Raw genomic sequence first — 12,728 nt, forward strand, 5'->3', positions numbered from 1 at the left:
CAGATTTATTATCATCATGAAGATTCATGTTGAATTCATTTCCTTGTCTCTGTGTTTTTCAGTGTGTTTTACTGCATAAAATTAAGAATTGTATTTTATATTCCAAGCCAGTACACACAAAACTGTGTGTATAGCAATATCTAACAGTGTATATGGCATTACCAACTAGATGGACATGAGTTCGCTCCAGGAGTTGGTGATAGACAGGGAGGCCTGGCGTGCTGCAGTCCATGGGGTTGCAAAGAGTCAGACACGACTGAGAGACTGAACTGAACTGAGCTATGTATATATGTTTGTGATATTCATAATATATATAAAATTTAAAGTAGATGTCTATATTACTCTACAAGTAGTTATGCAGCCATATAAAACTATAAAAATCAAAGTTTTGTTTTAAATTATTTCCTTCATTATTCAACCTTTTTTTTTCATTATATCCCTTAAGAATCCTTTTATAGACGTTTTTTCCTAATCACCTACCCCATGAAATTTTAATGCCATAGACATACTTACATCTCTTTATATATCTTAAATATGTCTGGGCTTTATACATTCAAGAGGAAATATAAAGCTTTGTTTTTTATTCAGTATAGGATTAAAAAGGACAAGATAAAAATTTTATAGTGAAAAGTTAAATAACAACGTAAAATCTGTTAATACTGAATATAACTTTATAACTACGTGCTGGGAAACATATAAAGTAATGTATTTACTTATAAATGGTAATATATCAAATGACATACGGCAAGTAGCAACTGACATAAATATATGATACAAATAAAAATTTTTGAACATTTAAAATAATCATTTTCCAGCAAAAGTAAAATATTTTTAAAAGTAAGTTTTAAAAAATTTTTTGAGAAATTAACTTTTTTGAACTTCTGCTTTCTATGAGAAAACAATAATTAACCTGTATAGCTACTAGATACTCTTGTAGAGAGTGTCAACAATTTTTCTTCTCTGCATCTGATGTGCTGTTTTGATTAACTTTTGTAGGATTAACTAATAAATGTAAACTCTTTAATTCTCAAAGCTCAGGTTTCACACAAAACGGATCAAGCAGAAGCCACAGGGCGGCCCACAGGCACCACTCATTGTATGACTTTGAGATAAGGCAGTTGGTCAAGAGGAATTCTTTCAATTACAGCCATTTACTCATTGTACTTCTGTAGCCTTACTTTGTATACACTTTAGATTTGTTTCCCATGCCAAGGCTTGTGTGGTAGCCAATAAAACCTAATAGAAACTAAATAATAAGGAGTGAGACTTTGTTGGTTTTGGAGAGCCAGAAATCATTGTCAGATCCAAGATTCCTCCTCCTCAATACCTAATTTTTACCCTCTTACAGATGATATTTTTCTCATTATGAATGCATGTCTTATTACATATGGTGCACTTACATACTTTTTTCCTATTGTTCTCTTTTTTTAAAATGTTAATCTCAACCTATTATGAGTTGTAACCCACAATTATTTGGAAAACTACCACAGTGATCATGGATATATGATGAATACATAACTATGTTTTGAAATCATTGCCTTTGTTAACAAGAGTTAAGAGGAACCGCCACCACAATAGCTAAAATAAAAAGGCAGAGAAAAACAAGTGTTTGAGTTGATGTAGTACAATGGGAATCACAGATGAGAATGTAAAATTGTGCAACTGCTTTGTAAAATATATTGGCTGATGCTTATGAGCTTAAATACACACTTACAATATGATTGATAACTTCCCCTTCTAGGTATTTACCCCAGAGAAATGTAAACATATTTCCATATCATAAGTTGTAGACAAATAAGCTCTGTAACCAATAACTGGGAACAAACCAACAGCAATCAAAGGTGAATGAACAAACAAATTCCATTATATCCATACAGTAGAATATTACTGAGCAGTCTAAAAAGAATGACCTGTGGATGCGCATAACATAAACGAATCTCAAAAACATTCAGCTGGGTGAAAGAAGCTAGGCTAAAAAGAATGCATACTATGTGATTCATTTTACATGAAACCCTAGAAGAAATGAATATAATCTAGACTCAGAGGAAGGAAGATCATTGTCTAGTCACTAAGTCATGTCCAACTCTTTGCAACCCCATGGAATGCAGCCTGCCAGGCTCCTCTATCCATGAGATTTCCCAGGCAAGAATACTGGAGTGGGTTGCCATTTCTTTCTCCAGAGGATCTTTCTAGGGATCAAACCCATGTCTCCTATGTCTCCTGCATTGGCAGGCAGATTCTTTACCACTGAGCCACCACGGAAACCCTAGTGAGAGTTACACAGGTGTATAAATTTGGGAAAAGGCAATGAATTTAAAAGAGGAGCTATGTAGGCATTTTATTGTGGGCAAATTATTCCTCAGTAAAATTGATTCTTTCTAATGCCAAGTGAAAAAGACCCTTTCATTAACTATAATTTTGAAATTAGTGGTAGATATCTTCAAACCTTTCTGGTGACACTTTAAGTCAAGATTTTATATTCCTTCCAGGGAGGGCTTCCCAGCACTCCTTTCTACAGAGACTGAAATTTCGCTCAGATGCAACAATTTCCCATTTCTGCTCCACCCTGGCTCCCACCCACCACTCCCAGCAAGATAACAAGTCTTGTCTTTCCTAAATGTTTGGTGTTACATTTACATTATTATGATGTTAACTAAGTAGCAGATCATTTTTTTACATTATTTATGAAAAAGTATAACTAATTAAAAGAATCTTTTGCAAAATGAGTTATTCATAACATAATTATGGAGTTTCTGGATTGGACAAAGAATGTGTCTTCTGGGTACTGTGAGAGAAGAACAAAGATGAGCTTGACTGCCTCTAACCTCTGAGCATTCAGAGTCAAAGGGCAATGCATGTTACATTGATATTTTTTTAATTTTACTAAATGTTACCATGCACCATGTATCTGCCACCCATGGCCCATGCTCATAACTCCTGAAGCCAGGTGGCTGCCGTGATGGCAGACACCAAAGAAGAGGGTGCTTCCTGCAGGTGGCTTCCTGGTTTGAAAATTCATTCTCTGCTCACTAGCTCTCTGAGTTTTGCTAAGTTCTGTAAACTTTTATGACAGATTTTCCTCACTTTTAAAATTAAATATACATTGAAATGTTCATATAGCATAACATTTATGATCAAATCCTCACTATCTATTCAACAACATGATACTATATTGCATGTTAATCTAAGATTATAATAGCATAGCATACTAAAATAACAATGATGGTAATGATGACAGATCTACCTCATAGACATGTAGTGATGTTTATAATCAGTATTTGTATTAAATATTCACCCAATTCCTGACATACAGTAAGCATTCAACAATTACTGGCTTCTATTTTTACTAACATTCTACAAGTGGAAAATCGAGTCTTGGAAATGTTAATTAGCATATACAAAGCAAAACAGCTTCTTAAAAAGTGCCAGAGAGAGATAAAAAGCAAAGTGTCTCTTTTTCTTACCTCCATGCTTTCCTCAATAGTGCGCATCATTTCTAGTATTTACAAAAAGATTTCAAGTCTCAATATCAGCAGCACCAAAAAATATCATAAATTCCACAGGTAGAAGAGATTATCTCTAACAGAAATGGTTAAATATCAATATTTATATTGATGTTTCCATATTCTCTTTTTTCCAATTATTTCCTCTTTTATTTTCCTTCAGGTTGAATTCCATGAATTTCTAGGGTCCCTTTAATGATAGACACTCTCTTTTAATGGAGGGAGCCATTTATGATTAAAAAGTAATACCCTAGATTTTTCTACTCAGTGTTTATTCATTTATGAATATTTATGTTGAGTCTTCTATGTGATAGCATTGTGCTAGGAAATGTAGGATATTTTGAATGGATTATATAATTTCTCAATTAAAGCAACTCACGTACCAGAGTGCAAATAAAGACATATATATCTAGTGTAAGAAGCATATAATACACTATGCTCTGCTTCATTCAGTCATTTAACGAAAAGTTGTTGTGTGCCTTCTAGGTACCACTGTAATGCTGGGCTGTGGAGATAGAAAGAAAGAACAGCCTGGTGGCAATATAGTAGGTGGATCAGAGAAGCAAAACAGGAGTTGGAAAAAGTGGAGAGGAAGCTTCTGAAAAAATCCAAGAGAGAAATCATGAGTAGGAACCAAGACAGTAGAAGTGGGTGTGGAAAGATATTTTAAGAAACATAAGAAAGGGTGTGACTTGGGGACTGTGTGGGGGATGACAAAGTTGAGGATGAAACTGCATGGATGATATTCAAAAAGGGAATACCTGTGTACAGGTAACAGTAAAAAACATGACCTTTGATTCCTTTCTGGGGTGTGTGGAGTGGGAACTCTGTGTTAATGGGCCCTTTACAGTCATGGGTATCTGTGCTTCAGAAATAAGTCAGTAAAATGCATGTATAAGGACGTTTCCTGTAGGATTGTTTAGAAACCCAAAATCTGGAAGAAACTCCAATGGCTACCAACAGGAGATTAATAAGTAATAGTATACCCACTTGTGGACTAATAGAGATAATGGAGCAAATTTTATGAAATGACATATAAAGATTTCCATAATAGATCATTTAATGGAAAAAGGAAATTTCAGAATAATATGAAAGGCTTTTTCCCATTTTCTCATCAACTAAAACTGTGTGATCATACAAATAAATGTATTTGCCTTAAAAAGAGGAATCTGAAATTATATAAAACCATTAGGATTGGACAGCACCTGTGGGTGGGAGTAGTTTGAGAGGGAATGTTTGCATTTTGTTGTATGTATTCTTATATTATCTTAACACTTTCATAAGCATCACTGATTCTGTAATACACAGGTAAGAAAAGAGATGATCCCGTCCATCTACCCCTTATTGTTAACCTGTCTCTCCACAGGTGCCAGGCTGCAAACAAGACATGCCCCGCAGATTACGTTTGGAATAACCACGTCTGCAGATGCCTGGCTCAGCAGGATTTTATTTTTTCCCCCAGTGCTGGAGATGGTAAGCCAAATGATGCTTTAAGACTAAATGCCAAGGGTCTCTCTGTTGATTAACAAATACCTAATATTAAAATCACATGTACAATATTCATCCTCAAGCTTTGAAATCAGTCACTACAAAATAGGACACTTTCTGCTTCACTTTCTGCTTCTGGTACTGTTTTGAACATCTCTGTAAAGGAACCTACCTGTGGAAAGGAAGACACTTCTAAGTGCTCTTCATTGTTTCACTCCACACCCAGAACCGAGTAAGGGATAGTAAAGCTGTCCTGACTGTGTTTGTCTAGACTCTGCAGACGGATTCCATGACATCTGTGGGCCCAACAAGGAGCTGGATGAAGAGACCTGTCAATGCGTCTGCAGAGGGGGGCTTCGAGCTTCCAGCTGTGGACCCCACAAGGAACTAGACAGAGACTCATGCCAGTGTGTCTGTAAAAACAAACTTTTCCCTAACACGTGTGGGGCCAACAGAGAATTTGATGAGAACACATGCCAGTGCATATGTAAAAGAACCTGCCCAAGAAATCAGCCCTTAAACCCTGGAAAATGTGCCTGTGAATGTACAGAAAATCCACAGAAATGCTTCTTAAAAGGAAAGAAGTTTCAGCATCAAACATGCAGGTAAGAAACCTTCATAAAGAGTATTAATTTCTCTTATATTGGAAATAGTTTTCTCAATCCAAAGCAATTTTCTCAGCCAAAACACTGGTTTGTTACAATGGGGCCATTTAAGTTCTGTAAGCTGAATTATGATATTTTGTAAACAATGCTAAATTTTGGGGAGACTGTTTGCTCCTGAAAAAGCAAGATGAGATCCCTGGAAACCAAACGGAGATCCAAGCTCAGACTGCACTAAGTCCTTGTCCCAGAGGCTAAGAGAGCAGCTCGCAACAGGAGTTAGATGACAGATGCATAGGGCAGTCATTTCTCGAGCATCTTCAACATACACCCAGGCAGCGCACACCTGCCCCCACCAAAAATGACAGTGCAGTCAGATGTAATTTTGGACAGCTTTTCTAAGTGCAGAAAATGTTGTGCGAAGTTCACAAAGGGTAGGATAATACCATTTACCGTGGAATTGTATCTAGAAATGAAAATAGTGAAGCTAAGTATTTAAGGAGAATTAGAGAAATATATTAACACATTGTTAAAGGTTACTCAAGGCATTCCTTAAACCTGATTTGGCTTCCTTCATCACAGAAAAAAAAGAGTCTCCTGGACTCAGACCGTTTCAGTGTTCACCCCTGACCTTCTTCCTCTGATCCGAGAATAAGCCAGCCCTAGGTGTTTGACACGGCCTCCCACTTTGCTTCAGCATCGCTCCACCAATCACGCCCCTTCTCTTCCATACCTTCAATGTCCTCAACTCTGTTGTTCTCTCCCTCCAATTTAAAAAAGTTCTCGAGTTTCTTTATTGGCATTTCTTACTGCAGTGTTGAACTTCCTTTAGCAACAAGCTCTGTCCTCGTCTTCTGAGTTGCTCCATGATGGGTCATTCTGCATTTATCTGTTCACCTCTTTGATCTCTTGTTTATTCCCCCAGCTGTAATCCTGTTATGCCCTGAGGACTCTATGATTAAGCTTCCTTTAAGGTTTCAGTAGCCCTTTCACTGTCAGATTTCACAAACAATCCGGCCTTACTGCAGTTTCTCTTTGGGCTTTCTGTTTGGGCCGAGAGAACACTGTGCTCTCCGGATCGTCCTTTTAGTCTTCTCTCTACCTGTTCTCCGTCACCATCACTGGGTTCTCTTCTTCCACCAACTCTTTACAGACGGTGATAACCCCCACATGACTTAAAGCTTACCTTCCATTATTTACAATATGGTATCTATATGAATGTTAATCGTTACTTTTGTCTTCAGTAAACAGTGTCCTTCTTTTGATTCTCAAGAGCTTGTGTTACTGTTTCCGTTCATCTTTCTGATGACCCAGCCACACTAACATGTTAGCTACTGCATGAGGAGGCTTCCATGAACCTAGGTATCTCTTCTTCCATTGCCATTTCAGAAAACCTTATATGAATCCTTATGTTTCCTCTTTAGAGTATTTTTTTAGCAATGATATTCCAGTTTTACTTGCATATCTTATTCTAATTACCAAAAGGATATACCAAAACTATAGAAAAATATAGATACTAAATCTTTTTAAAGATCACTAAACCATTTTGGACATTGAATCCAAGTGAACCCAGTTTACAGTGAGAAGCCTTAAATTTTTGTTTACATAAAACTAACCAGTTATTACATTTTTCTACACAGTTCTTACATTAACTTAGAGAAAACGTCTCTATCGTATTTCTCCTCACAGAATACATTGTTTCTTAATGGCTTTCTATTTACTGAATTTCTTTCCATGTTCATTTTTCTAAGCATATAATTCCAGATTTTATGCATATACTGAAACAAAAAAAAAGATAGTTTGATATTTTGAAAAAATACATACTCCTTACTTTCTCATCATATTTACTCTAAAAGTATAATGGGCAGAGTATCTATTCTGATTCATTACCTTAGTCAGCAAGTTTCATTGATTACTGAAAATCATATCTTTTTAGTAAACGATTACCAGTATCCCTATACTAATGCATTTGTATTTAGAAATGAAATAAATAAAATTTTAACTAGATATGCTTTCAGGAGCAAAGGAAATGATATTTCAAAACCCTAGTTGTAGTTTTTCTGTGGTACATTCTGATTTCCAGATGGCCTTGCATTTTTCTCGATGGTCATATTATATATACTCATCCCTCAGAAAGTCCTTCAAAGATGTTCTGTTCACTGGAGCAACAGGGCTGTGGATGTTATTGACTGCTGAGTCATTTGTCCTTTCATCACCGCTAGAAACTGGACATTGAGGGTGGGGGGAGAGGAACCTCCCCCACAGTGAATACTGTCCCTCCCTGTGCCTTCTCCCGGCCCGCACTGTTTTTGTGTGGAGTCCAGGTGGACGAGGGAGGCTGGCCACCCTTGTGTAGCAGCCAGCTGCCAGCCCAAGTTAAGAGTAAGGGTGGGGCCTCCTGTGGACTACAGCCCTGCCAGAATGGCTGGGTTTAATCTCCTTGACGTCTGGGTTCCAACCAAGTCCCAGATTCTTGAAAATTCTGCCACGCTTATATGATCACGCTAAATCGGCAGACCGTAAATATTCACTTTCAAAATTTCTGTTTTATGTTACTTTCAACTATAAAACACAGACACTTCAAAAGAATGAATGCTAACAGCACCCCATTCTTCCATTTGTTATTTCTGCAAGCAAGACTTTTTTTTTTTTTTAAGGTTTTTTCCATCCCTCTTAAATTTGGAAATTCCAGGCACAAACTTTAGCAATTTATAAACTGGACAACCGTTTTATGATAAAATGAGTAACTTTGTTCCAGTCTGAAACTTAGAAAAACACAAAAGTGCATTTGTAGCATAACAAATTCATCTCTTGGTCTTTAACAGAAGTCTGTCCTTCTTTGTTCCTCTAGTTGTTACAGACGACCATGTACAAATCGAGTGAAGCATTGTGAACAGGGACTTTCATTTAGTGAAGAAGTATGTCGCTGTGTCCCTTCATATTGGAAAAGACCACATGTGAACTAAGATTGTATCTTTTCTAGTTCGTCATTGTTCTATCATGGGAAACCATGCTGCCATGTTAGAGCTATGAACACAGAGACTTTGTGGACCGGGTAACAAAGACAAAAGTCAGTTTCCTGAACCACGTGGAGAATGTTACAGAAATGGACTGGAGCTCACCTGCAAAAGACCTCTTTAAAAGACTGGTTTTCTGCCAATGACCAAATAGCTGAGGTTTTTCTCCTGTGATTGTTTTTTAAAAAGAATAATGACTACATAATTTATTTCCACTAAAAATATTGTTTCTGCATTCATTTTTATAGCAATAACAACTGGTAAAGCTCACTGTGATCAATATTTTTATATCATGCAAAATATGTTTAAAATAAAATGAAAACTGTATTATAAGCTGGTAAGTTGAATCCGTTACCATCTTATGCTATCAGCAAAACCTGATATTGTGAAAAGTCATCTCCCCCTGCCCTGCCTGTTTTGTTTTATTTTTTGTCTCTGGGTATCAGATTATGATTGCTGAGAAAAAGTATGCTCCTGTAAAAGAAAGTTTAAGATGGATAGCAGTTGCTATTACATTTTATTTTTAATCTCAGTATATTTAATGAGTATAAATGTTTTAGCACACAACACTTTTGAATTTATAGCCAAATGAATCAACAGAAAACATATCATCTTATTAGATAGTCTGCTTAGCATGGTTATATCACTGAAAGTTATTCAGTGCCCCCGGAGCGTTCAGACTTAACCTGGTATAATAGCTATCAGTATGTATTAATATTAAAATGGCTTTAAAATATTTTACTCAAAAATAATCTTTTCCAAATATTTAATTTCTTGTGACTAGCTAAATACATTTTAGAAGCTGAAGTGCTTCTATCCAACACATACAAATCGGAAGTGACATTTAAATGCTCATATGTTAAAAAGCAACAGCAACACACAGTCCTTATTTCATTTTTTTAAAGGCAACACACTATTTTTTTCTGAGAACAAATATTTGCCTACATAAATACAACCACATAAGTGGTTTGCTTGTTGACAGAGAATTGATTATTTGCTTGTATGACATGATTCCTAGCAAAAATAAAAAAGCACATAACTATTAGCAAATACATAAAAATAAGTAGTCCTGAAAGAAGGAAAAGGAATCTATAGAGTTATGGAAACATGAAAACAAGTCTTCTAAAACTTGCAAATATAATACAACAAAAACATTTTAAATGATATAGGTAACTACTCAGTACAATAAAAATATTAGTATGTATATGTTTTGCTACAAAATAATTTATTTTTTATAATATTTTATTAAAAGGTTATATTTATGTCCTAATATATTGAAACACTATTTTCAATACTGACTTTTAAAACACTATTATATCCAAAATTTATTGAATTGCATGTACATATTCTGGACAACTCTAGCATCTCGTTCATAAAGTCAAATCTTTTTTACAATCTATTGGGAAGAAAAAGCAGTCTTCTGAAATTCTCTTATTATATACTTATGGATCATCTTTATATTTTTTAAGTAAAGAAGGATCTAAAGCCTATAGACAGAAAATACATGCTCTGTACATCTATGAAGCAGCTAAGATATAGGTAATTTTCAAAGCTGAGAATAGCAACCAAACTAATAATTATAGTAAAACAAAAATAAAATATAAGTAAATTTGACAACAGATATAGTTTTATCAAAACTTCCCCAAGAAAACAAACTCAGGGGTCATTACCAAAAGGAAATATGGAATCACAATAAATAACATCCTTCCACCTGAAAGGGAGCCACAGTCCTTTGTGCAGAAGATGGTCACTGTCTATACAATTCAGCCAAGATTCAGTTTCAATAATTTTTCATCACATTTCTGCCAAGAATATAACCAAACAAACATGATATCTGTTATGTTGATGTGGCATTCGTCATTTTTAGTCCTGATACATTTAAATATGTTAATTTATTTGGTTAATTTAAAAAAAAAAAAAACCTAAGTTTCCAATGAATTCATTGAAGCCATGGAGAGAATCTTAGAATGTGATATAGTGACCCTTACAAGTTATCAGTTTAAAAAAATTTAAACTATGTGTTGACAATTAGTTTCTCAGAATATATCAGTATGCCAAAAAAAAAAAAATCATTAGGCCAAAATATAAAGCATAAGACATGCCAGAAAAAATAACATTTAATTTGTCCCTGGAGATGTAATAATTTTGATGAAAAGCAAAAACAACATCAACAAGACAATACTTTGCCAGAGATTCTTGCAAACAATTTTATGTAGACCATAAAAATCTCACTTCATTACATTATAATAATTGAGATTTTGTGGTGATGGTTAAGTAGACTAGAGATCAAGCTAAACAGTCATTTAAAATATTAATATTAGCAAACAGGATTCAGTAAGAAGCTAAAATATACAGTGAAGATGTTCATAAATTCTATGAGAGTCTCCAAATGCCAATCAGTCAATTCTTAAGAATAAAGATGAGTGAACACTGGAAGCTTGCAGCAACAATTACTATATCCAAATCTTGGAAAGTTTATAAACAGAATTTCATGTCTAGAAACCTAACACTGTATGCTGCTGCTGCTGTTGCTGCTGCTAAGTCGCTTCAGTCGTGTCCGACTCTGTGCGATCCCATAGACGGCAGCCCACCAGGCTCCCCCGTCCCTAGGATTCTCCGGGCAAGAACACTGGAGTGGGTTGCCATTTCCTTCTCCAATGCATGAAAGTGAAAAGTAAAAGTGAAGTCGCTCAGTCGTGTCCAACTCTTTGGGACCCCATGGACTGCAGCCTATCAGACTCCTCCATCCATGGGATTTTCCAGGCAAGAGTACTGGGGTGGGGTGCCATCGCCTTCTCCGTAACACTGTATATATTCTGTTTAAAAGACTCACAAAACAAAGTATTTCAGTGAGCAGTTATAAGATTTAGCTTCCACATTTTTTTTTTAAGAAGGAGGTTTTGACCTTTTGACATTTGCTAATTTCTTGAGGGAAACAGATTCCATTATTAGAATTTCTAAAAATCAACTCTGTCCTCCATTTCCACACTGCTCAAAGCAGAAGTGAGCATTAGTGGTACACCCTGTGTGCACTTCTTTCAGAGAAGGGAGAAAATCACTCACTGACCACACAGTCCAGGCTTTCTCCAGGGGTACCCTGCTCAGCAGGAATTTTACTCAGTGAAAGAGAGAGAAGACGCAAGTTCAACAGGTGAGGGAGGTCATATTGCAGCACTTGCTTTGGTATTTTGTTAAAGTTTACACATCTCCTTAAGTAATCGAATTTCTATATTCACCTTCCCAGGAAATGCTGGGGCAAAGCACTGAAGCAAACTCCCTTGACTCCACTTCATCTACACTTCTATGCCATCCCCCAAGGTCTGAACTCCCAATAGCAGATTTTTCAAAGGATGCTTTTTAGGGATTTTACCTTTTAAACTGAGAATGAGAATAACATAAAAATAGTATTTCCCTCCACTGCAGTAGAAGAGTGTGTTGATGTATCTGATTTTTTAGATGAACTGTAGGAAGTTGTGAATAAATGCAATGTTTGTATCCTAAAGAAGCATAGAGTCCACCCAGAGAACTGCTTAGGGAAGTCCATGGCACATATGTTATAAAGTAAGTACTGCTTTATCTGTTTGTGTTTGGATTTTTAAGATACTGGCTATTTTGTAGGCAGAGAATAGACTTATAGACATGTACTAATAAGTGGAGTTCGATGATTTGAAAAAAAAAAAGTTTCACATGCTCTTTTTTCTTCATTCTATAGCCAACAACCTACTACTTTAAAAAAAAAAAATTACATACTATAACAGAAAGAGGACTGGACTGGGAATTGTGAGCCAGTTTTTAATCCTGATTTTCTGCTTTGTCCTTGAGCAAATCACCAAAATCTGAGTCTCAGTTTCTTAATCTGTCAAAGTAGTAAGTTGAATGAAATTGTGCATTATGTCCAACCCTAGAGTTACAAACACCGGACTGAACTACCTTCAGAGGGAAGGTAAAAAGAACAACTTCAAGAACTTCAGGGAAGCACCACGCTTGTGATTAGTGAGACAATCATTTCTATCAACTCAAGGCATTTACAGTTGCCTCTGTAGACAGTCCATGGGCAGCACCAAGTGTTTTGACTTCTGGACGTACGAACATGTAGATGCCAGATCCTGATGCTACAG

The 12,728-nt window shown here is 35.9% G+C and overlaps 1 protein-coding gene across 1 annotated transcript in view; it reads left to right on the forward strand.

The window, feature by feature from the left end:
- The window catches only part of VEGFC (vascular endothelial growth factor C), an 86,992-nt gene extending 78,045 nt beyond the window's left edge, over nucleotides 1-8,947 (forward strand). Inside the window, exons 5-7 of the mRNA XM_018042109.1 lie at nucleotides 4,870-4,976; nucleotides 5,263-5,596; nucleotides 8,445-8,947. Coding sequence (XP_017897598.1) covers nucleotides 4,870-4,976; nucleotides 5,263-5,596; nucleotides 8,445-8,559 — 556 coding nt within the window. The 3' untranslated portion in view covers nucleotides 8,560-8,947. The remainder of the gene's footprint in view (nucleotides 1-4,869; nucleotides 4,977-5,262; nucleotides 5,597-8,444) is intronic.

The sequence above is a fragment of the Capra hircus genome, chromosome 27 (assembly GCF_001704415.2).
Source record: "Capra hircus breed San Clemente chromosome 27, ASM170441v1, whole genome shotgun sequence".
Taxonomy (NCBI): Eukaryota; Metazoa; Chordata; class Mammalia; order Artiodactyla; family Bovidae; genus Capra; species Capra hircus.